At 39.3% G+C, this 25,884-nt stretch overlaps 2 protein-coding genes across 2 annotated transcripts in view; one reads left to right on the forward strand and one right to left on the reverse strand.

Annotated features, from left to right (window-relative positions):
- Positions 1 to 11,288, forward strand: part of bmpr1aa (bone morphogenetic protein receptor, type IAa) — a 23,743-nt gene extending 12,455 nt beyond the window's left edge. The window contains exons 4-13 of the mRNA XM_059566553.1: positions 5,963 to 6,128; positions 6,225 to 6,327; positions 6,420 to 6,516; positions 6,951 to 7,041; positions 7,424 to 7,562; positions 7,651 to 7,843; positions 7,926 to 8,223; positions 8,303 to 8,478; positions 8,998 to 9,128; positions 9,256 to 11,288. Of these exons, the coding sequence (XP_059422536.1) occupies positions 5,963 to 6,128; positions 6,225 to 6,327; positions 6,420 to 6,516; positions 6,951 to 7,041; positions 7,424 to 7,562; positions 7,651 to 7,843; positions 7,926 to 8,223; positions 8,303 to 8,478; positions 8,998 to 9,128; positions 9,256 to 9,381 (1,520 nt within the window). The 3' untranslated portion in view covers positions 9,382 to 11,288. The remainder of the gene's footprint in view (positions 1 to 5,962; positions 6,129 to 6,224; positions 6,328 to 6,419; positions 6,517 to 6,950; positions 7,042 to 7,423; positions 7,563 to 7,650; positions 7,844 to 7,925; positions 8,224 to 8,302; positions 8,479 to 8,997; positions 9,129 to 9,255) is intronic.
- Positions 9,371 to 25,765, reverse strand: LOC132157269 (multimerin-2-like). The gene is made up of 7 exons (XM_059566529.1): positions 25,342 to 25,765; positions 19,922 to 20,044; positions 18,976 to 19,082; positions 16,281 to 16,448; positions 14,186 to 14,613; positions 12,610 to 14,110; positions 9,371 to 12,043 (listed from the first exon to the last, which is right to left on the reverse strand). Exons 1-7 carry the CDS (start codon positions 25,662 to 25,664, stop codon positions 11,640 to 11,642), a joined length of 3,054 nt encoding a protein of 1,017 aa, XP_059422512.1. The 5' UTR covers positions 25,665 to 25,765; the 3' UTR covers positions 9,371 to 11,639.
- Between the last annotated feature and the right edge of the window lie 119 nt (positions 25,766 to 25,884).

Below are 25,884 nucleotides of genomic sequence, written 5' to 3' on the forward strand. Positions count from 1 at the left end.
TCCAAGCGCGGTGCTGTCTGTGAGCGAGGCGGAGTAACGTCAGAGACTGTTTACTTTGGTAACGTCACGCTGCAGTGTTTGTTAGAGTAGTCTTTGACTACCTTTATCTCCTAGGACTGTTGTTGAATCTTCCAAAAGTTTTGGCTTCGGGTCCTTCACAGCAGCACTTTCCCGCCGATGTGCCTGACTTTAAATCGGCGCTACTAAACACGGATATCGGCCGATGCCGATATATTAAAAAAATGACAAATATCGGCCCGATATATCGGCCGACTGATATATCGGTCGACCGCTAGATTTATTGTGTATGTTTGAGAAGTTTTGAATGAATCCTATTTAGTGCACACTTGGATTCAACACATGCCACTGCAGATGAACTCTATTTTTTAAAAGCCTAGTATTTTTTCAGTTCTGATCAGTTAGTTGAGAGAAAGAAAAGTGGTCTTTTAACATGCCAAGTAGTCAGATTTTCAAACAGCTCAGTTTTCCTTTGGAGTTCGTATTATATCAAACATAAGTCTAATGTCCTTGTCAGTGTATTTTTGTACAGATGCAGCAGAAAAGTAGGAGATGGTTGAAATCCGAGACCGCGTGAAGGCGAGGACATTTGACTTCTCAATGCGCTGTTGTTTCTCTCAGTGTTACAGTTCTGTAACGGCTAGTTAAATACCTCTATAATACATCTTTTTTACCTTGCTCATCAAATGCACCCCTGAGATGTAATTTCAGGCAGGTGTCTGCACCTCTGAAACATAATCTTCAAGAAACAGAGAGGTGACATTGGCGACTGAAAGCCCTCAATTGCCTCCAGTAGTGCAAAGTGCTTTTTTCCCCCCAAGTAATTGTGCACTTGTACCTGGATTGAATAGTGAAATGAAGTTAGCTCTCCTCCTAAGGGAGAAGAATACGTGTTTTAAATGCAGGCAGGCATTTAATTTAGTGAGGTGAACAAATTAAATGCATGTAAAATTGCCCTAGAAATGACACAATTTATTTCAGTATACTGACTTAATAACGTTATATTTAATTCACAGTCTTCCAAGTTCAATTTCAAGTGGCATGTGTGAGGATTAATGTGAAGTGGGATATAGTCAATGAAACAATGTATAGCTCTGAAGAGAAACTGTGTAATTCAGCTTTGCTGTAGACTGAAATCTATTTTTTTTTCATTTTCCTCCCTTTGCTCTTTTTCTCAAGTTAGAGAGAGAGGGTAATGGTGTGTATCTGCTGGAGAGGCTCATTATGGGGGGATGATCTGCCAGACCTCAGACTCCACTGTAACTGGCGGCAAAATTAGGCACACATGTGAATGTGGAGGCTCTAATGGGCCCCTCTGACACATCAGTCATCACCCACAACCAGTCACAGGCCAGCAGTGGACAGAGATTCTTTACCCAGTCAGAAGGACTGCTTACAGCTATTTTGAAGGGTTTTGAAGTCATAACATTGTTCTAAGTTGCACTTTTCTGCCACACCCATAGATTTTTGTGCAGTTACAATGAAATCCAGATTCAAGATCCTTCAATCCCAAAGTCATTCCTCAAGCACTCACCCTGAGTAGAGAGAATGGAGAAGAGGAGTAAAGAGTGAAGGAGAGGGATCACTGGGCTCCCCTTTGGGGCTTTGCCCAATTGATCCTTGTCCAGCCTTCTTCTAATGCAAAATTTCCTTCTTAGCGCTGCATATCAGTATCTGCCGACATAGAGGGGGACTGTCTCCCTTAGCCTGCATGGGCTTAAGGCCACACAGCCTCTTACATTTGCTTTATGAGTAGCTCAATTACTGAAATGACCTCATTGAAATCCCTTGCGAGCAGTTGAATCAGATTAAGTCTAGACAGTGTAATTCTCTTTAAGAGTTGATTTTTATAGTTTAGTAAAGTAACATTAGACGGTGTGTTTGATCCACTTAAGTAAGAAAGATGGAGTCTGTCTCCACCCTGAACGAGAGCACTTGAGAGGCTGAGTGCATCATTTAGTTTGCGGTCTAGAATCGTTCTGATAGACTGAGCATATCAAAGGTAGCGCCTCGCAGCTTCACAGGCGTTATCTGGACATTTAACTGCTCTGCCTCTATCAGCTCTGTTTTCTCAGGGTGTTTCTCCAGCAGTCTTGTTTGTGTTGTGATCGACGGTTTTGTTAATGTTTCTAGCTGTCTCGCATTTAGTTTTTGACTCCCATAACGCTGTTGGATACGTTGGATACCAACACAATTTCCTCTTTCCACACCTTCCAGATTTAATGTTGTTTTAAGCAAATATTGTAAAATTGTTTTTAATCTGCAACTTTAACTAGAGTTGTTATATAAACAACAGTAATGACTAAAACAAATTATGTCTCATGAACCTCATTACATAATATGGCTTGTTGAGTGTTAAAGGGACGATTCACCCAAAGATTTAATCTTTTAATCACACTCGTGTTGTTCCAAACCAAAAACAACATTGGACCGTGCTTTCATTGTTTGAATGAATAACATATTTTCCCCAAATATTGTACAGGACGAAATAAGTTATATTGGTTTGGGACAACACGAGGGCAAGAAATGATAACATAATTTTCTCTTTAAGCACCCACAGCATGGTAAAATCCATTTAAACTTATTACATTTCAATATTAAAGTTTTGTTTTGCCGTGGGTCATTCAATGGTTGCAAAGCAAACTGCTGAGATATGCTTACACATGTTAGGAAAAATATGTGTTCTTCATGATATCATATGTCTAATAGCATTTCTTTCCGGCTGCCTATTTTGTTAGGCTCATACTGTGTTTATATTGAGTTGTATGTAATCATCAATCACATTTTCAGTACATTGTAAGGCGATCTATTTGCAGTGAATTGTGTCCAGCTCTCTTGTTAACCTGTTTAATCCCAAATTGTTCCCAGACAAGAAAATATCCAATAATGCGTCATTAGTAACCCTTAATAATCAATAATTGTGTTTTAAGAATTTTGGGGAAAAGTGTGTGAAAAATTTTGTTTTATGGTTGGTCTCAATTGTGACCGGTGAGATAATGTGTGTACTGAATTAACATATTTCTGCAGTCATAAAAATTGTTATATATCTTAGCCCAGCTATTTTAAACTGTTTGATTCCAGGGGTTACTATTATGCATTAAAAAAACCTTATACAACATTGATAGAAATACAGACATAAAAAAAATAGATGTTTTTCAAAATTGTTACTTCTTGTAAAATATATCATAAAATATTTATACTAGTGATACCAATATTACATCAATATTGTATCTTATTTCTTACATTTGAATCTTTAATTTAGTGCAACATTTTGTCATTGCTAGGGCTGTCACGATTATGAAATTTGGCTGACGATTAATTGTCTAAAAATAGTCAGGGTTATTGCGATTTAAATGTCTATGACTTTTATTATATAATTTAAGGGTTTAGCAAATAATTATGATGTTATCTTTTAATCCTTTTTTTAGTTATTTTTACAGTGTAAGATTCAGATTCTACAACAGCTTATAGTTGCAATGGAGAAACGTCAACGTATCGACATGCTCAGCACTTAGGCTTGCCCTACGTTTTGAGGCATTGTTCCCAGCAGCAGAGAACAAGAGCTCTGAGGGTGTTGATGTTACATACATTCATTTTCAATAGAACGCTGCACTTGACTTGCATCACTTGCATTTTAGGTGAAGCATCCGTTCGAAAAATCACGTCACATCACGTCCCGGTGTATGCAGTGAATGCATGCTGAAATTATTGTTGCGTGGCTACATAAAAGTTTAAGCATATGTGATGCATTGCCGCGATTGGTCTTACTGGCGCGTGAGACAGACGAGGGTGCATGCGTGTGTGTGAGAAGGGGTTCTTTTTTTTAGGCTATACTCTCTTGCAATTGAACGTGAATACGTTTACTACTTACGTTACCTTGTTTCAGCGACGCTTGGTGAAACAGCATGGAGTGGATGTTTTCGGGTTCAGATGCTGAATCATTGAAGTCGTACTGCTGTGGAATGCCAGGTCTACTTTGTAGTAGACACATTGCACCTTGTTCTCGTCTTTTTTAAGAATGTAATGATCCCAAACTTTAGACATTCTCTGCCGTTTATGGACATCTTTACTCTCCGCCATCGCGCCAACTAAATTCAAAATGTAACACGCGCTATGGTGTGCTTCCTGAACATTGAACAACGGTCCGTGTAAATCAGATCCATGCGCGTCATAGGAATTTAACGAGGCTTCGAGGCAGAGTTTTTGCCTCGAGGAATTTTTGTAATCGAGTTAATCGAGTAACTCGATGAAACATTTCAGCCCTAGTGTACGACTCCCCCTTGTGCCATATAAAAAGCACAATAATCGCGGTTGCGGTTAAATCAAATAACCGCGATTGGATGGTTATTTAATTATCGTGACAGGCATTGCAACATTTCAGTGTAATTTCCACTAACCACTGCAATAGGATGCATACCTAAATTCACTGTAATCCCACCGGTCACTCTTGCGACCATCAAGATGTTTACTCATTCTATGACCACACATAATATTCATATATTTAGAGACTAGACACCTTGTCATATATTGGTTAACATACTTTACTAGCCTTTCGATTTGGAGCTTTGATGCAGTCACGTCACCATCTTCTCAAGGTGCATGCAGGAAATAAACCGCTCTGGTCATGTGAAAATTTGCACTAATCATGTGAACCTGCACGTTTAATTGAGACCCTTTATTTTTTCCATATTTGTTTAAAGTGCACTAAAAAAGTTTAAGGTTTTTAGAGCTTTATAGATGAAAACCTTTTTTATGGTAACTATTGTGGATTAACTGGGTGAAACACTGAGTTCTAATAGAATTAGTCCAAGAGGAAAGTCCAGTCTAATTGTAAGATCAGTAGCACACGAGAAGGCTGTGTAAGACAGACTAGTAATGGGATCTGAAGATGGAATGCAGCTGATAAAGAGCACCGTGTCGCCCTGCCGCCCAGTCTCTCAAACTGCTGCTTTGTGAGTGATTAGCTGTGTTACAGACAGGTCTGGACTGGATTGGAGTCATGCTCAACAGAATGCTCATGCACTGTGACATGATGATAAGACTGTAAGATCAGTAGTGACATGTCTCAGAGGCCTTTATTGAACTGAAATTCAAATAAAAAGAAAAATGAATGGGTGTGAAACAGAAAGGGGCATACATGAATGCACATGGTAGTTGGCTGCATTTGAACAGGAGCAGGTTTACAGAGGAGTGAAGGGTCGGAAAATTTTTGAGGATTGACACAATACCTAAATGTCATTAGCTAACTGTCAGCCAGAACAGGAAACTAAATTGAGTGTTTGCTACAGATACTTCAGAAAGACTGGTATCAAAGTCACTACTTAAGAAATTTTATGAAGAGAAATGAGATGCACATTGCTTGATTTTAACCTAGATTTGTCGTAGTTTTTTTTCTTTCTAAATGTTTTAGAAAGAATTCTCTTGTGCGAACAGAGGCTGCATTCGTTTGATCAAAAATTCCATTACAAATTAAAATTGTGAAATACTATTTAAAATAATTGTTTTCTATTAAATGATTTTAAAATGTAACTTATTCTTTATGGCAATGCTGAATTTTCAGCTTCATTGCTCTAGTTTTCAGTGTCACAGGTTTCAGAAATCATTCTAATATGCTGATTTGCTGCTCAAGAAACATTTCTTATTATTATCATAGAATTGAAAAAGGGTTAGCAATATGTAACATATTTTCAGGATTATTTGATAAATATCAAAGGAACTGAATTTGAACAAATCTAGATCTTTAGAAACAGTGTAAATGTCCTTACAGTCAATTAAATGCATCCTTGCTGAATAAAAGTATACATTTTGTTCCTGACCCCAAACTATTAAACACTAGTGTGTGGGTTTCTGGAACCATAGACTTTGGTTTATTAAGAACTACTGGCTATACTGTTTCTCTGCTCACCCTGCCTGGCATTGATTGTTAGTGTTTTGTCCCTTACAGCGGGTCAGAATCCTGATCATGTGCTACAGGGCACTGGAGTGAAGCCTGGCTCAGACTCCAGAAGGCCCCAGGGCGATTCTACTGTGGCCCCAGAGGATGCTGCCCGCTTCCTCAGCTGCCACTGCTCAGGACACTGCCCTGATGACGCCAAGAACAACACCTGCGAGTACGGCACCTTCTAAGTGATAATTGCACATGTTTGTGCTTTGTTTATAGGTAGTCAAACAAATTGAGCAGATTGCTTTTCTTTAAAACATAACAGGACAAATGGGCAGTGCTTCGCCATCATTGAGGAAGATGAAAATGGAGATGTGATCTTAAGCTCAGGCTGTATGAAATATGAGGGCTCTCACTTTCAGTGCAAGGTAAGAAACATTGTCTCTTGTGTTTTTTGCTTTGACACCTTGTGTAATGAAATATTGGACTTTCTAAGTTTGACCCATTTGATTATTCACAGGATTCACAGTTTGCACAGACACGTCGAACCATCGAATGCTGCCAGTTTGACTTTTGTAATCGAGACCTAAAGCCAGAGTTACCGCCTCAAGACACTGGTATGCTTCAGTACTAACTGCCTGGCAGATCATACATATTGTATAATAAACAAAATAAACGCATAATCTAGCTAGCTAAAATAGATTGCAGTGACAGTTGCCAGAATGGTTTGTCTGGGACAAATCAATTAGTAATGTTAAGCATGATATACCATAATTTTTCATCAATATCCTTAAAGAATATAGGGATTAATGTATATTAATGTTTTCCATTCAGCACAAATGGATCAAGATTGTCAGTAATAAACAATTGCATTGTTTAAAAAATTAATATTTAAATAAAAATACTGAACTTTGTTCATCATAGAATTAAAAAATTCAAAATCATTCTGTTAAATTTGCCAAAATAAGGTTCTGACCAGGCCTGCTGATTGAGCCCAGGTTAACCTAATGCCTTAATGATGGACGTGTGTTTTCTCTTCATGTCTTTACAGAACCACCAGACCCTCAGTGGCTGGCCTTCCTCATTTCAGTGACTGTGTGCTTCTGCACCCTCATCTGTGTCACTGTCATCTGTTATTACAGGTGAGATCATCACCGCACTGAAGCAGCAAAACACACTGAAGCTCTTACATATAATAGCCGCTTGTGACGTGCCCATTTTTTCCACATCATTTAACTGTAACTGTAATGCTTGCTGTTTTTGCATAGTACCTTTGAAAACACATGCCACCCACATCATGGCCTGTTGTTGTCAAAAGAGAAACACTTCTGTTACTGCAAGTAGGGGCAAGACTACTAACTATGGAAAAGTTTGCCTTTATAACAGATCAATCTTTTTTAGTTTCTGTTTACTGAGCTATCTGTCAAAACATGTCATGTTGGTAAAAAAAAGAAAAGAATAGAAAGAGCTTTCAGATTTGAAGTACAGCTGTAAAAAAGATTTTGTTTTTGACTGTGTCGTCAGGTATAAGTGGCAGACAGAGAGGCAACGCTACCACAGAGACCTGGAGCAGGACGAGGCCTTTATCCCAGCAGGAGAATCTCTGAAAGATCTCATCAACCAGTCTCAGACCTCAGGCAGTGGCTCTGGGCTCCCCCTGCTGGTGAGAAATCAGAAATGCAGACAGTAGGGTCTTTGTAGGACTGTAGGTGCTCATTTTTCATACACCGTGTTCCTGCTCATTCTTACAGGTGCAGCGCACCATTGCCAAGCAGATCCAGACAGTGCGTCTTATTGGAAAAGGCAGGTATGGAGAGGTGTGGCTCGGCCGGTGGAGAGGGGAGAAGGTAGCAGTGAAGGTGTTCTTCACTCGAGAGGAGGCCAGCTGGTTCAGGGAGACAGAGATCTACCAAACTGTGCTCATGAGACACGAGAACATACTAGGTACACTTCGTGATGATCTCGTTTGTGTAGTGTTTGAAATTGTAAATCAGTTGTGTAACACAACTCTTCGATCTGTCTGAAGGCTTCATTGCTGCTGATATTAATGGCACTGGAGCATCGACGCAGCTTTACCTGATCACAGACTACCACGAGAACGGCTCTCTGTATGACTATTTGAAGTTCACCACTCTGGACACGCAGGCCCTGCTCAAACTGGCCTACTCTGCAGCCTGTGGCTTGTGCCACCTGCACACGGAGATCTACGGCACGCAGGGGAAACCAGCCATCGCTCACAGAGACCTGAAGAGCAAGAACATCCTCATAAAGAAAAACGGCACCTGTTGCATCGCTGACCTCGGGCTTGCCGTCAAATTCAACAGGTGCTTCATCGCTCTTGTTCAGTTTGAAATGCTTTGTTCAGTCATTTTGAGGAAGTAATGTTTTCTTTGTTTGTCTCAGTGACACAAATGAAGTGGACATCCCACTAAGCACACGTATGGGCACCCGACGCTATATGGCTCCAGAGGTCCTGGATGAGACTCTGAATAAGAACCACTTCCAGGCTTACATTATGGCAGACATCTACAGTTATGGCCTGGTTATATGGGAAATAGCCAGACGCTGTGTCACTGGAGGTATTCACTGGCAAATCTTTCTTTTGTTTTGTTAAAAGATTTTTGATATCACTTTAGTATTGGGACCAATTCTCACTATTAACTAGTTGCTTTTTAGCATGCCTATTATTAACATATTGGCTGTTTTTTAGTACTTATAGGTTCTCCATGACCATATTCTATATCCCTAATCCTATCAAATACCTAAATTTAACAACTACCTTACTAACTATTATTAAGCAGCAAATTAGGAGATTGAGGCCAAAAGCCCTGACTTGTCCAATCGTTTTGTCTGCATAAGCCCCGCCTTTCTTTTAATCAACTGCAAGCTTGCATTCAGAACTGCATCCATCCAATCAGCAAGTGATGGATAGAACTAAGTTTTCTGTTTTTGATAATAATTTTCATTCAGATCTGTCACTAATTCTGTTTCATTGCAACTTGAAGTATTTTGATCTAAAATGAAAACTTCCTGTCGTGGATGCTTACAGAATTTAAACCATTCATAATTAAAGAATTCATCCAATGATTGTTTCCCAGGTATCGTCGAGGACTATCAGCTGCCGTATTATGAGATGGTGCCATCAGATCCGTCGTATGCGGATATGCTTGAGGTTGTGTGCGTCAAAGGACTGCGGCCCACTGTATCCAACAGATGGAACAGTGATGAGGTGAGTCATCCAGCAGATGGCGGCATGTTGACAGATTATATTAGCAGAATGTTTACAGATTTAGTAACTATTAGTAGTTGATAAATATGTGCAGAAGAGAAATCTAATAAGAGTTACTTCTCCCCAGTGTTTGAGGGCCATGTTAAAGCTGATGTCAGAATGCTGGGCCCACAATCCTGCATCGCGCCTGACCATCCTCCGTGTCAAGAAGACTTTAGCAAAAATGGTGGAATCTCAAGACATTAAAATCTGAGTGGTTTTTATTTAGTCTTTGACATCATTGTACCTTTCACAGAGTAGGAGTAGAGTCGGTGATGGTAACACAGCTAACTATGAAATATAGCAAGCTCTCTTTCTCTGCTGGACCAGACAATGGTGCCTTTGCTGCTTTCTGTGAAAGCTCTGTCATTGCAAACTTGGATGAGAGGATTACTGCAACAGACTGAAACAGTAGAGTGGGAAAGAATGACAGACCCCACTGCCTTAAAATACACTCAAGTTATTCTGCATATGTTTCTTTAGACTTCCTGCCATATGGATGAAATGCTGTTGACTTCTCATGGAATCTGTGTAAAGCATACTGTGATTTAATGTATGATGTGTAATATATTATAGTAATAGATTAATTGACAACAGAGCAAAACAATATGCTATCAATATAATCTCGTCCAGTTGTTGTAGACTATCTGATGTGTGGCATTTAAGAATCATAATTTAAATACACAAAAGTTCTTCTCTCATCTGCCACAAAAGGTTAAAGGTACAGAGATGCATGTTGCGTTTTCAGTAGATGCAGTTTAATTTGTCAAAATGGTTATTGCTTAAACTGTATATATTGTTTGCGTTTTTAAAGCATGCTATTTTTAACATCCTCAAAATAGAAAACATTCCCAGTGTGCAGGCTTCGACCGTATAGTTTCATAAAGTGAACCAGCTACAGATACATCTCATTTTAATTAGGAAAGAAAACTCTTCATACTGACAGTTTAAGTGCAGCAGCGATTTCTTACTTCACTGCGGTCAGTATGAACAGCCCTTCAAAGTTGCCAGACTCAGTGAAGTGTTTGTTGGGGATAGGTTGATACATTCCTGAGTTCACTTTATTTAGAGATTCTGGGTGCAGGTTTTTTGGTACGAATTACTTTGTGACTTTCGAGGATTTGGTGATATTCTGACCGTATGTCCTTGCCAATGTTATGAATCTTGTTTGAACTGTGTTTATGTTTATGAGGAGGGTGAAGGGTACGACTGTAACATCTGTTAGACATCAGTGCTTTATATTTCAGTAAGGGCTGCCAAAATACGCTCTTGGTAACTGGTATAATCCAAAACACACAATGTTGCATAACATGTTTACAGAACTTCCATGCATTTTTTTATTCATTAGAAAATGCAGTGTTTTATTTACTTTTTATTCTTCTCAGTGCCATTGAAAAGCCCAATGAGATTTTTAATATTAACTGAACAATTCACAATCGTTCTTTCCACCCATATCTGGACCCTTTAAGACAGGATGTGTGAATATACTATGTGCCAGACTAAGGTGCTTTGTCAATACTTTCTGAACAGTATGCCCGGAAATGTCAAAAGGGCATCTTGATTAACACAATATGTCAAGGTTACTGACATGCTTACAAAAGGATTTAAAATATTCTGAAAATAAATAATAGATCTATTAAAGGAAACTTTATCAGTGGATAACTTCAGCATACAGTACGGTACGCTAGAGAAACACTAGATTTACTGTATATGAATCTACATTTGTATACATTTTTTTGCTCTTACTATACAAGAAGTATGAAAATTAAATCTGTGAAATTGTTCATCATCAGTACCAAATGCTTTTCTGTGCCTAAAAGGGATTTTAAAACATTAAGTTAGCTTTTGACTGCATTAAAGAAAGTTTGAATCACGGCTATTCCAGAAGAATCTTATATTTTCCCAAATGCTGAATTTTGCATTCATGCCCTAAGGCTTCTGTACTTCATCCAAAAACTGAGAATGCATCACCTCACTGTAATCTGAGTTATGAAGTATGTTGAAAGGATGTGTTTTTTCCCCTTACTGTATATATGCCTGTAGATATTTCAGTGTGCTCTCCCATAGTATCACCCAGCCCATCGCTATGTAATATATTAAACAACCTGTATAATTCTGAAACCTGTTTTTTGTTTTATTCAGCCCCTGTGTAAGATTAGCCTCGAACTGTATAATATTTGTCCATGTAATCTTTAACAAATATAATTTTAGGACAATTTTTTTTCTGTGGGTTGTTTTGTTTGTTTGGTATGAACTGAAAAAGTAAAAAACCTTGACATCCATTTTTCCGCTTATAAGGAATATTGTAGTTGTCACACTGAAACCAAAGGTAAGTTTCATAATTGCTAGCTGTTATTTTAGTCTCTCAGATCCTGAATGAGAAATTGAAGTGGTGAGCAGTGCAAAAAATAAAATAATAATATATGTTTGCCATCTTGCAGTCCTTTTGCACTTGAAGTAAGTTGCATGTTCTCAGGTGGTCTGCAGCATTAGTAGACCAGCAAACGTGTTATCTTGTGGGTTGTTGCTCTCTATCGTTCCCTGCAGCAGCTCTAGACGGAGTTCCTCTCCTTGCTCCATCCGCAGGATGCAGACACGTGTTGCAGGTGCACCCAACTTCCTCTGGTTCTGCCGTAAGGAGGCTGCTACCTCTCCACCTCTCTTTAATTGAGCCAGACATGGGCCTGGTCCAAAGTCCAGTGTTACCACAAAGAGGTAAGCACCAGAAGTAGGAGCACGAAATATGCCCGTTTTTATTGAGTATAACTGTTCATGGTTTAGGGTCACACTTTCAAAAAGGACTGTACCGGGTCCGTTAGCACCTTCTGTAGTGCTGGCCAGGAACATAATTGGACTGTCTGGGAGCTGACGAAGCACTGTTTGAAACCAAATGATAATTAAAAGGCATTAAAATATGAATGCTTTGAGAAAGAAAAAGATAATGCAATTACAAGTGACTCTCACTGGGGGTGCTCTTGTCACAAATGTCCACTAACATTTACTCTTGGTTCAATGTGAAAAACATTTGACATGCTTAATGTAGCATGTTAAATAATTACATTATTTCTGTCTAGAAAATGTTATTTAAGGCAAGGGTCTCTGAAAATTTTGTTCCCACAACCTATTAATTCATGGTCATGTTTCAATTAATTAATTCGCTCATTTTAGTTTAATAATTGCCATATTGTACTAATTTGTTTCCTCATTTTAATTTAAATCATGGCCAAGATTGAACTAAATCAAAGTGGTTCATTCATTTTAAATTTGTGGCCATAATATCATTTCCCCCCCATCAAGGCTCCCTAACCATAAAACAACAGTATATTAAAATAATTTTGATGGGGCAGTTCTTTAATAGAGAAAGCCCTGTAAGTTACATTAGCTATATTATTAAGAGTGTGAATACTTTTGCAAGGTACTGTGTGTTTAATTATGTCCTTACCTGCAGACTCCAGTGATGCATCTCTTTTGAAGCGGTAATTCACTCGTTCTCCCGTCTGAACAGCTTTATCTGCTCTCTTCCTTTGTTTCCTGTTTTGCTGTTTTGCTTCCTTTCTCTTCATCAAAGCTGACAGTTTATTCAAATCTACAGATATCTCAGGGCCAGTAAGTCCCTCTGTATTACTGAAAATGCTGTTAAAAACTCTAAGGTGGGTCTCAAGGTCCTTACGCAAAGTATCCACCTCAGACTGCAGTTTCACCTCCATGCCACCAGGGGGAGTTCTAGTGCAGTTGCAGCAAGTAGAACAACGATGTTCCTCAAGCTGTTTAATGTCAGCTCCAAGTTCTTTCACCATTTTCTCTAAAGTCCAGAAGTCATTATCAGAGTACTCCTCGGACAGGTCAAATCGTTCATCCTCACGTCTTCTTTTGATGCCCACCGAGGGCCAGTCTGAAAGCATTGAGGGCTCATCCGCTGCCGTCACCTGAGGCGAAGCAGAGTTCAACATTAAGACCAAACTGCGACTGTGTCCATTGATCTGTTTTTGCATATCTCTGATGCTTTCCTTCAATTCTGGTATAGAGAAACGTATTTTTTCCTCAGGAGACCATGCCATGAACTCCAACACCTCTTCCCCAAGCAAAATCTCAAGTACATTCGAATGACGAATGGCATCCTGGAGCAAGGTGCTGAAAATGCTATGTAGTTGCTGGATCTCCTCGACCTTGGCCCTATCATGCTCTTGGAGTATTTTAATGTCCTGCTGGTTGCCCAGAAGAGAGGCCTGGAGTTGCATCACAGTCTGCTGTAACATTCTGCTCTTTTCCTGTTCAAAAGCAAGAGACTTTTGCACATTTAGTAGCCCTAGTTTCAGATCTTCCACAGTTGGAATCAAAGACAGACTGTCTGACATCTCCCGAGCCTTACGCTCACGGGCCAGCTTATTTTCATTCGCTATCTCTTTCACATTAGCTACAGTTTCTTCCAACTGGGTCACTGATGCTCCAAGCGCGATACAGTCACAATCCTCTCTTGCCGAACTTATATGCTTGTAATAATCCGTAAAGAGATTGTCGACTTCAGTCTCCATCTGCTGCAGAGTGCTTTGGAGAACACTGATGTTGCTGTTCAGCTCATTAATGCTGTCAAGAACTGCTACCTTGGCTGCCTCCACCTCTAAAACTGTCTCCATAAACTGAACCTGGCTGTTGCGGCCAGTCTGGACTATTTTCTCGTCCAGATCTCTCCAACCATTTTGGAGGTCCTTAATGTTTGCAGTCACTTGTTCATGGCCTTCAATCAAGCCACTAAGTCTCACTGTGTTGTTGATAACTTTGTTGTCCAGACATGTGATGGCCTCCCAAACAGCTGTGCTCTCATAATACTGACTCTGTGAAGGATTGGTCTTCTTTTCAGGCCCAATCCTCTGAAGCTCCTCATCCAGCCTCTCTTGCTCCTGCCGCACCTCAGACATTGACGTGTTCAGGGAGTGGAGATTCACCTAGAGCAAGACACTCATTCAGTACAATAGTTCTGCACATATAAAAGTGTCTCGAGGTTGAATAAAAATTCTAACCTGTAACATCTTTTGGTTACGTTTGATTTTGACATCTATGTCGGTCTTGAAATTCGTCAGGTTGTAGTGCAGCATGGTTTGCTGCAAGTGGAGTCTCGTTTCTACCTCATCGCGGTGGATGCGAAACTGAGCTTTCACTTCCTCCAGTTTCTGTAAACTCTCCCTCAACTCAGCCTCCTGTGGACTGTGCTCCTCACCACCAACCTCCAGAGGCTTAGTGACCCTCCCCTGCCCCTGTTCATGTCGGAGTTGGGCCATGTCCTGCTGCAAACCCTGCACCTCCTGAGAAAGCCGTTCCAGGGTTAGATTGAAACCATCCAACACAGGTTGCAGCTGAGACAACACAGCCTCTTTCAAGATTGGTAGGAGCCCATGGTGAAGGTAAGGAGTTTCAGGTTGAGGAACACCTTCATTTAGAGCATAAGGATCTGGAAAGATAGAAAGATATTATGGGATGAAACCAAGGCACATTAACTTTAATTTGGCCTTGTTTGGAGAAAAGATTAAAATAGATATATTCTCATTATTTTCTCTGAACATTCTAAGCAACGTACAAAGAGGGGAATCCCATCAACAGTTTTGTAGGATAATAACCACATTACCAAAACAGAAATTTGATTCTATTCTCATTCTTAGATCATTTTGCCGGTGATGCTGTTTATCCTGTTTGACCTTTTGTCCTGCTCATGAGGAAACATCAAAAATATGTCGGAATGATTTATATGTCCATTTCCATGCCTGAGTCATTCAACCGACCTTTGAACCTTTTAACTGACCCGTCATCAGCCCAAGGTCTTTCACACCCCCTGCATTGTAAGAAACTATGTGTGTGGTATGTTTTGTTTTTGGATTTTGAGAACAGGTTTTAGTTAAGTGTTTGAAGCAAGAAGAGATGTGTACATGTATAAGTTCCCTGCTGGGAAGCTGAATATAGACATGCTGTCAAAACACTGTCTAGATAGCTTCAGAATTTATGCTCCTGCTGTTTTTTTTTCTGTGTTGTAAAATCTAATATATATGATTGAGTCAAATTTTATGACCCTGACAACATTGTTATTATTAGTTGAACCACACTTCATACAAACACATAAGCTCTGCCTACCCAGAACAGGGTAACTAGAAGAAAATTCTCCATTCAGACTTCAAAGTTTTTTCATTCTTTTGTCTTATTCTGTGAGAGAATGCACATTTAAAAGAGTCTCTCAAGCGTTATTTATGTGACAATTGTGTCCTTACATCAATACCTCTCCAGCCGTTCAAAGTTTTCTCAGGGTTGTTTGTGCCTGGATTCAATCTATATCTGAACCTCTGTCATTTCCATAGACCATGACATCACACTCACAACCATACAATGTTTGTATGGGGGACTTATTTCCCAGGGAAAGAGAGGATATCCTGTGCAGGAACTAGTAATGAGAAGGCACAGTGAGGAGGAGTTGGAGGAGCAGAGGAATGGAGGTTTTCGCCCAGTCTGCAACATTATTTACTGTTCTGTTAATCCGGCATCCTCTGGACAGAACAGAAGGATGTACGAGAGACCGGCTCTGGACGAGACAGACAGAATAATATCCTAATAATATCTCTGACAATGCATATTACAACCAAAGGAAGTGTCCGGCAAGCAACTTTCTGGTACGGACAACACACATGATTTGTTTTCTAGTGTTTGGATGTACAACAGAGTGAAAAGAGAGACCTATTGAATATATATTACAATAGAATGTTATGGAGGAAAGGGGATTTTAACATACTCTACAAAAAACACAAATTAACTGCCAATTTTGAAGCCTAAAGGTAGGCTATAAATAATGGACACCATGGTCACATTACTTCAGCGTCAAAACCATTAAGCTTCTGAAAACTTTTCTGTCTTTATTTAAAATCTACAGGTTGGAAAGTTTGAGTTAGAATAGCTTCAACAGTGCACGGATAAACACAAGAAGACTAAAACTGGACTATAGAGTAAATGAGTTGACCAGTTTGGCATGTTGATGTTTCATGTCAACCTCTGCAGTCCCATTTAGCAACTTGTTAGCAAGTTCTATGTGGTCAAAGCAAAGTCTATGAGGAATATTGCATAAAAAATTTAACATACCTCTCCTCTCAAAGTGGTCATGGCTAGCATGACGGCTATGCTCATAGTCATCAGTGGGCTCTGCTGCAGTTTGATTCTCTACATCAGGTTGTTGAGCTTCATATGGTGGACCGCCAAACATTTGATAATCATTCTGCTCTCCGTTCTCCTGAGCTGGTTTGAGATGTCCTAAGAAAAGAGAAGGAAAAACAGTAGTGCCAAATCAAACATGGCATTGTGATTGTATTGATTGATGATACCATTGCCATCATGTGCACTTCGACCTGTTCATTTGAATCTCAGGAAGGTCATTAGTAGGAGTACTTGGTATCAGATTGATCAGGAGCATGGGAATTTCCAAGTTTGCGTCCAAAGCCTTTGTTTGTGTCCCTACAACTAACTCGAAGGATTATTTTTAGAGATGTGGATTTGACGCCCTCCTCTGAATCATGTTATTATTCTAGCGTGCTCCAGTGCATGTGTGTATTATTGTTTTGTCCATGCTTGTACTGAAGCACAGTCTGTGTGGGCTCGCCCCGTGCCTTCAGAATGCTCATACGCCCTTTTCCGTCCTCCCATTTGGGGCAATAACATTCTCATAGCCAGCTAATAATTGCACAAACGCTTTTTTCTTTTCCTCAGTTTGTTTCAGTAGCCAGGCTGTGTCAGTCTGTTACAGGTATATAGTCATGCATGGCTAGAATGCTGTATTAACCAATCAGCATGTAGAGAAGCAGCTATACCGCCAAAGAAAATGAAGCAGTCGGCCGGCATCTCGCAAGAAATGGGAGTGACGTATTCGGCGGCAAACGTTTCCTCCCCGCCAGCGGGACGCACCTATAGCCGACAGCTTAGGGCCGGCGGCAAAAAGAAGCCGTGCGGATATTTTTTGCTATCTGGGTATCCATGTTGTATTAGAGTTCATTCAATTACAGATGGCAAAACTGTAGATTTTTAACTTATTTAAAGATGAAAGAGTTTTTACACAGTCTGTCTGTTGCTTCATGTCCCTCTGGCTGTGCTGTGCTTGCTATGCTAGGGTCTTCAGATTCTGAGATGTGGCCATCTGTGACTGAGCAAAGAAAGCCTTTCTTGTTTTCAAGAACATGTCGCACCTCACTAGTGAAAAGCTCCTTTTACAAAGTGAAGTGACATTCAGCCAAGTATGGTGACCCATACTCAGAATTTGTGCTCTGCATTTAACCCATCCGAAATGCACACACACAGAGCAGTGAACACACACACACACACACTGTGAACACACACCCGGAGCAGTGGGCAGCCATTTATGCTGCGGCGCCCGGGGAGCAGTTGGGGGTTCGATGCCTTGCTCAAGGGCACCTAAGTCGTGGTATTGAAGGTGGAGAGAGAACTTTACATGCACTCCCCCCACCTACAATTCCTGCCAGCCCGGGACTCGAACTCACAACCCTTCAATTGCAAGTCCAACTCTCTAACCACTAGGCCACGACTTCCCCAAAAGCCATTTTGCATCTGTTTAGGACAATCTGGTCCAATTTACATTAGATGAAAGAGCCATGCATGGTCATTAGAAGGGAGATGTTTGGATACGTTTGGACGAGCAGTGTATTCAGATCTTTAATCTTGTTACATGTACACAAGAGAGGAGTAACACCATGTCAATCTTTTGGAAATGGAAATACAAGTGTAGAAGCAAACAAGTTTATCGCTGATTTATAAAGCAAGTCAGGCATGGTATTGCAAGCACTTCTTGTTCTTGATTCCAATATCACCTTAAAGGGTTAGTTCACCCAAAAATGTAAATTAGCCTGTGTTTTACTCACCCGCTAGGTGTATTTGACTTCCTTCTTTCAGACAAATCCAGTCAGAGTTATATTAAAAACATTGTCCTGGCTATTCAAAGTTCTATCATTCTATCATCAGCGGGTGTTACAGTTGAACAGTCCAAAGTCGTCAAATAAAGCGAAAGCATCCATAATAAAACATGGCCCAGACGGCTCCGGGGGAGTGAATAAAGGCCTCCTATTGTGAATCCATAAATTTTTATAACGAAAAAAAATAAAAAAATTTCAAATGTAATAAACACTTTTCTCTCACTTCTGGTATCTGTCATATGCGGACTGAGTTCCGGCGAATAACAAATGACTTATGTGCAGCGTGCACCTCTGAGATATGCTAGTCTCGTGAGATTGTGTATACGAGCAAAGGATGCAGTTTCCTTACTTTAGCCATGGAAAACCAGCCTCATTTTGGTTTATATTGAAATCCTCAGACAAATATTTTTTTTTTTTTTATACAAATCCTCGGTTTGTACTTCTAATTCATGACTGAAATTTTTTGTTCTCTCTCCTCATTTGTCACTAATCACGCAAAGTCGATAGATGTGAGAGAAAAGTGTCTTACGTTTTAAATATGGATATTTTTCATATAAAAACACATGGATACGCTACAGGAGGACTTTATTTACCCCCCGGAGCGGTGTGAGGCATGTTTTATTTTGGATGCGTGCACTATTGGACGATTTGTGGACTGTTCAACTGTAACACCCGCCGACTGCAATGATAGAGCTTGGAAAAGCCAGGAAAATTTTAATATAACTCTGACTTGATTCGTCTGAAATAAGAAAGTCGTATACACCTAGGATGCCTTGTGGGTAAATAAAACACAGACAAATTTAAATTTGGGGTAAATTAATTAACCCTTTAAGTACTGTTGTGTCAAGTCTCATCAGTACCTGTTTCCTCACAGTTTTTCCCAGCATGCCCAGGGCAGCATCGCCACAACAGTGCAGTTTGGATTTTCTCCTTCTGTCTGTACACTGGCCGAGTGGACAGCTTGTACCTGCATACAAATTATGTTGCATAACGATTAAGTTATGAGATATAATATGTTTTTATGTTAAAATACCTTTTCTATTCTAGCTTAATATGCATCAACCAGTAAAAACTCAATCAGTGACAGGAGTTTATGGGCAGGACTAGCTGTCTGTTCAACCAATAGAATGCACTTTTTCATCAATCTATAGGTTCCAGAAGTGTTTTTCCCATTCATTTTTCTTTAGGGATTTTAAAAAGGCTTTGTTTAGGAGTTATACATTATGAACCAAACCAGCCAGCTAGGAGATGAATTACAACATTACAAATTTTAATTTGAAGAAGAAAAAATAAATAAATAGGTGGACAAAAAGACAATGGTACAAGACTGTGTACTGGACATCTTTATTGAGACAAACTAAAATCCTATAAAACTTTGAGAATTATATAATTGAATTAAAAACAAAAATATAAAACTATTGATTTAAAGATATTCATTTGGCACAATGTATTTCTCGTAATTACATAACTAGGATTGAGAATTGATTATTTCTCTTCAGAATCATGAGTAACAAAGTAACCCATCAGTAATTCCACTGTTGAGCACAATTATTTAAAAAACAAGTAATGCATGCCAGTGGATTCAACAAAAGCATACCATCAGTTAACAACTTCATAGTTCATAGGTCTGTCTTTAAAACTTCATTAGTCATCATGCAAAATTTAATTCTCTGTTGAGAAAATGAAAGGAATTTTTACTTCCGGATCCCAACTATGGAAGGTGATGGAACAGGTGAGGGTTTTGTGCTTGTAGTGCAGAATCTACATTTCACCTATTTCACTTTTAAAATATAATGTATTACTTACATCACTAGCTGGCAGTCTGGGGTGCGGTTAGGACAAGGACTCTGTGACCTTATGGTGTACTTCTCAGTTCCACAATATACTGCCACAGTAACAGCCTGCTTGTGAACAAACGCACACCAATTCCTGGAAGGGAGAGTGAACGTCAGCCACACAACTTGTTAAGTATACTCTGTAGTTAGGAAACATTGGAAGTATCTAGTTTGGTCAAGGCCAGAGGTTCATTGTAACCAATTAGCAATAAAATAGTTATTTTTGGATACTTGTGTTTAGCTGAACCTTTTTTCTCCTAGTTCTCAGGGTCATGCCTGAAAATATTTCATTGTCTACCGGCAAATATTAATCAACAAATGACACATTAAGCCCTTTAATGTGTTTCTTGGAATGCATCCATGGAAATCTCACGGCCGGAATAAACACCATTTACAGCAACATTAAGAGAAAATATGCTGTGATTCCAGACATTTTTCATATTGTCATTTTGGAGAGTTTCCTTCTTTATGTAAAGTTATGTGACTATACAAAGCACATGAATATTTAATGAGGCAAGCACCATGTGGCAGCTTATGATTGGTTGTCTCTTGCTGAACATCTTGACTTTTCTCACACACTGTAAACCTTCATAGATAACCTCTTTTCAGGGTAAAAAGTGGTGCAAAACACCATTCAAAATTTCAAGTGTGAAACATTAAAACAGTTCCAATCATATGTATGCTGAATTTTCGAATGGATTTGAGCCTTGATTATGTCGAAATATTTGAACATTTGCAGCTAGACCCTGTGAAACTGGATATGATGCATCTAATCAAAGCCATGAGATTAGTGAAAAATAAAGTTAGAATTACCATTGTATTTCCACAAAATATAATTTTTTAAACACTATTTCTTTAAAAATGGATCATTAGGAGGGTAACAGCAACTTCACAACCAACTTGAAAGTAGCATGCGACTGGCAAAATGAAACAACTGTATGCAAATGTTGGGAGAACAAAGGCAATTAATAGTATTCTGTAACGCACACACCTCATACAATCAGAATGAGTCTAAAATAATAGTTCTATTTACTGGGTTTTAAAAAGACCTTAACCCATGGTTAATTAAAATGTGAAAAACCTAATTTTGTTATTCTTGGTTATTGGAAATAAAAAATACTTTGTAATAACATTGAATTCCTATCAACACAATGTGTTTGGCACACAGTTGCTTCCTTTCAAACCAGGAACCAAAGAATAGGTGTTCGGGTGCCAACAGTCATGACTCATTGATACTGGTGCTGAGATCATGGCATCCCTGATCTGATCAAGCAGTGAGGGAGATGAAAAGTTCTCTATTGAATTCTCGATTGACCTGTTGAATACAAATGAGGAGTTCAATGAGGAGATAAATAAAATTGAAAGGTCATTGCTTCACACCAAGAACAGAGAAGGTCCGTACCATGTCACAGGTTTAGAGGTTGGTTACATACACTGATTGAGGGTGGCTGACCAGAAAGACAAAACACAGCTCTAAGATTTCATTGCGACCAGCTGTGAGATCCTTTTCCTGAGGTCACGGCAGAGCTGATGATGATGAGCTGCAGTTATTTTAGAGCTGATCTTTGACATGAATCTTTGTTACTGATTACGAGTTAACCGTTAACACCGAGCAGAGATCAGAGGTTTGTTGAAGTTAAAGGCTGGACAGATAAGGCTCTGTGGATAGATGTATTTGGAAATGGTCCTCTGAGGAGGAACATCATCCTGCAATAGGTTGTTTTAACTTGCTCAATCCTCTTGATGTATGATTCATAGTCCACATGCAAGATGGATCACAACCTCCCTTACAAGTCCATCACATCCACTGCCGAGTTGTGAATTGTTTGGGGTGTAATTGTTCAGTCTTTGGTCAATGTTTGGTTAATTCGTTCAGTGTGAGCTTGAGAATGAGAAACACTGTATTGGTCTCTCCATTAATCAAACATGAATGTAGGGCAAATCAGGTCAAGAGGACCGCTTCATTCTGAAAGAATTTTGATGACTAAATGACTGGGAATACGGCATGTTGAGTTTTTGACTTGTGTAACGTACCATGTGGTTTTAAACCCACAGGCCATCATACATCTTACATTAAGCATCATTTACAAGCCAAATCACAAATATACTCGTCCCAAACACTATTGGTAAGTAACAGCACTATTTATGGATGATTAGTAATAACTAATGTAGCGCTGTGCAATTAATCACATGTGATTGTCATGCGCATCTCATCAGTAAAGCCAGTCCCATGACTAGTAGTATCATCACATCAACGCATATTAATCGCATTCGATTTCAAACTTGATATCGCCTAACCTAATGTGTTTTCGATCATTAGACTATGAAACTTACAGCCTGACTTATCCTAGAGAGCTTTACACAAGGTTTGAGCTAAAACAAAATCAGTTGTGTACCATACATGCCACAGTTAGTCTTACATAAACAGCATTAGTGCTTGTCTCCAAAATAGAAGAAACTTTGATAAAAGGTATACAAAATGTCAGAGTATCACCATCTAAGTGGTGATTCTTGAGCAACACACTACATTTTCTGGTAATGCACACAAACTGAAAATGTCAAACAGAGGGGAAGCGTATTGCAGATGTAAAGACGTTTTGTCTCTGTTGTTGAGAGTTAACACAAGGAATGTTTCGAACATTACTTAGTCATTCCTCTGACATTATATTTGTTTTGATAACTAAGCTAACCATAATGTTCTCATTGATTAATAGAATCTGAAGGTAAAGGGATTAAAGGTCTCAAGACAAGTTACCTAGAGCATGTGAATCACTTTAGTTTACAAGTCTGTGATTTTGCTTTATTCTGGGGCAGACTGGGATTAAAGAATTAAAGGATGGTGCACAACAGACTTGCCTCTCGCTGCCTTCATCTCTGGTTTACTTATAGCTTCTGTAACCCTAAGAAGAGGTTAAATCGAGCTGGAATGATCTGGAGCCGAATTCTGGCCCTCTTGATACAGAAAGAAAAACAAATTAGGCAGCTTGTGTCTCAATCCATTAGCTTTCATTTTCTGTCTCCATTTAGTGAGTTCACTTGTTCAAAAAAAACTACAATTTTACAGCATCACAGACAGCAAGTTATGTACAGAACTGTGTATATTCAGTGAACATCCTAAGCCATAACATATTATGAGTTAGAGAGAAACGTATACAAATGCCTGTAACAAATCAAAGAGCTTTGAAAAGCTGTTTTGATGTTTTAATCAGCGGACATTTATCCTACTGTATACATAGTTGAAATATTAAGGCTGACTATTAATCAAGGATTTAGATTGACTTTGGATCCTATTGTACAGCAGCTGCAACCGATAAACCTCTCCACATCCATGTCATTCCTCTGATTCTGGTCCAAGAAATAAAGCTCATTATAAGCAAGTGAAGTGGTGAGTTTATATTGATTTGAGCACAAAAGGAAACAAGGATTTTCTTGTTTCTTTTCCTTTTTTTAAAGAGATTGGTTAAGACCCAAGAAGTAAATTGTATGAAAAACTTTTTTAGGGCCAGGATGTAAGCTAAAGCAGCTTCTTGAGATGGACCCAGGAGGAAAGCAGATGAACTAAAACCACATCGGAGAAAGAAGAGTGTGTGAGATGATTTGAAATATAGAAACCGAATCCACGGGTGTGGAGAGAGGTACACAAGTGTTAGGTCAGGACATCCACATTCATATGAATTCAGGGGATTTCACTGACCAAAGACGTGTGTCTTGATGATTTGACTTTGACAAAACAAGGTTTTGTTTCATAAGAACATGTAATTTGTTTTGATATTTGATTTGTTGTGATATTCCAACAGCTTTTTTATGTTCAGTACGCTTGAGAAACTTTGTGAAGTGAAATTTCTAGTTATTGCCGACAATTTTTATTTAATTGTCCCCAAAACTACAAAACATTCCCTTTGTTATCCACGCTCAATGATATTTTCCTCCAATTCCCTCCAATTTTGTGCACCTGGGCATCAAACTCTTTCTTTGTCTCTCTGTCTTTCTTTCTATCTATTCAGATCTGTCCATGCGTGCCAAGACATCACATCTCTAAAAAAGGTTCTTTTCTTTCATCCGCAGACCGAGACCTCCCCTAAATTCCACCTGTTATTTAACAAACCTTTTATGTTTCCCTAATCTAGGCTTTAATGATAAACATCAAAATATAAAAGCCAAGTTACATTACAAAATAAATGGAAGCATTGCATCTGCAAATGCCATTGATTATTAATAATCATCTGTAAAAACATAAATTTTTCATTGTTAATTTCTGCATGTGGCATTTAAATAACTGATCATTAAAAACCATTGAATGTTTCTGTAAATTAGTATCTCATATGTTGTATATATTGCTAATTCTTTATTAAATTCCTTTTTTTTTTACATAATTAGAATTCTGTAATTAATAAAGTAGTGTACAGTATTTGCTACCTCAAATCAAATTCAGTAACTGCATGAATTGGATTTTCTGAATGGGGTCGTAATGGGATCTTAATCAGACCCAAACCTGGTTTTCTTCCTTTAATCACAAGGACACTGTATTAAATACAAAGTGAGGGTGTTATCAGAGACTCAAGCCTGCTGTTGAGCAAACTGGGGTGTAATGCGTGCATGCGGGTTGACGTAAAGAGTGACCCAGCTCTTGTACAAAGATTAAACTGAGTCTGATCTCAAAGCGCAGGAAACATTCGGCTCCTATCTGCTCCAGGTAATTAGGCTGAATTATAAGGATTAGCCAGAGTTAAGAGAAAACATATGGGCACTCTTGACACTGAGATGTGAGGTTAGAGTATTCTTAGTAACAGGTACCTCCAAATGTTTGCTGGAACACTTTTCCTGTGTTTAGCTTCCACATCAGCAAAACGCTGATTGTAACCGAGATGGGGAAGATAAGAAACTTGAGGAAATGATGGAGAGGAGCCTAACTTTACTTTGTTTTTGCAGAAATTGCTTCACGAGCTGCTCTGCTTTAACCCTAATGTGGCGTATTTTTATTTTTTTTAAAGATACACTGATCGAAAGTGAAAGTAAAGAAATGGTTACAAAAATGAGCTTTGATAAGAAGATAAAAGTAAAGAAATGGTTACAAAAATGAGCTTTGATAAGAAGATAAGAAACTTGAGGAAATGATAGAGAGGAACCCAACTTCACTTTGTTTTTACAACCTCACAAGCTGCTGCTCTGCTTCAACCTGGGTTTCTGTCCAGGACAAATAATGAGCTATGCAAAACCATGCACGTTTTTTTTATGACATACATGTAATGAGATAGATTATGAGAGAATTACCCTGGTGGACAATCCCCTTTTCAGCTAAAACCTCAATAAATTACTTTATTGCACAATGTGGTCACGATTATTTGTTTGAATCAAATGAAGCATGAATGAATAAAGAACAGCAACACTTACCCAGTGCGGGGTAAAGAGCCCCCGGCTGATGGATCTGATGGATCTGATGGGTCTGGAGAAAGATGTCCAGGACTGGGATCATGGTGTCCATGACCAAGTGGATGGTGTACAGACCCATACACATCAGGAGTCTGCCTGTTTAGTCCTTGACCATGATGAGGTGCTCCAAACCCAACCAGTGGTACTCTGTGGTCCCATCCACCACCGTCTGACATGTCCTTCAGCTCATCCTCCTCTTCTAGCTCCGGGTCTCTGGCTCTGACCTCACATCGTGCTGCGAGAAGCAGCCCCTGGAGTAGCACGACCAACCTCAGCACCACCATATCTGTGTACTCCTCAAAACACACAGGAACCGCTACAAACACGTGAGGACAAGATGTTGTATAGCTGCTGCTCTCTGGTGCCTTATGGAAACTCTCCACCCCCCATCTCGAAAATGATCCACTCCCTCCCCTCTCCTGTCAGTCCACTCCCCTCCGTTCCCTGTGTCCCCCACCTCTATCTATTCCACTCCCTCATTTAATAGTTTCAAAGACCTCCAAC

The sequence above is a fragment of the Carassius carassius genome, chromosome 14 (assembly GCF_963082965.1).
Source record: "Carassius carassius chromosome 14, fCarCar2.1, whole genome shotgun sequence".
Classification (NCBI taxonomy): domain Eukaryota; kingdom Metazoa; phylum Chordata; class Actinopteri; order Cypriniformes; family Cyprinidae; genus Carassius; species Carassius carassius.

What these genes read in the sequence shown, in the direction of transcription:
- LOC132157269 (XM_059566529.1), bottom strand. Translation starts at nt 25,664, where the DNA reads ATGGTGGTGCTGAGGTTGGTCGTGCTACTCCAGGGGCTGCTTCTCGCA. An exon ending in GGCTCTTTACCCCGCACTGG is followed by an intron (nt 20,045 to 25,341) that starts GTAAGTGTTGCT and finishes TCTCCCTTCCAG; the next exon opens with GAATTGGTGTGCGTTTGTTC. An exon ending in CCAGACTGCCAGCTAGTGAT is followed by an intron (nt 19,083 to 19,921) that starts GTAAGTAATACA and finishes ATTTGTATGCAG; the next exon opens with GTACAAGCTGTCCACTCGGC.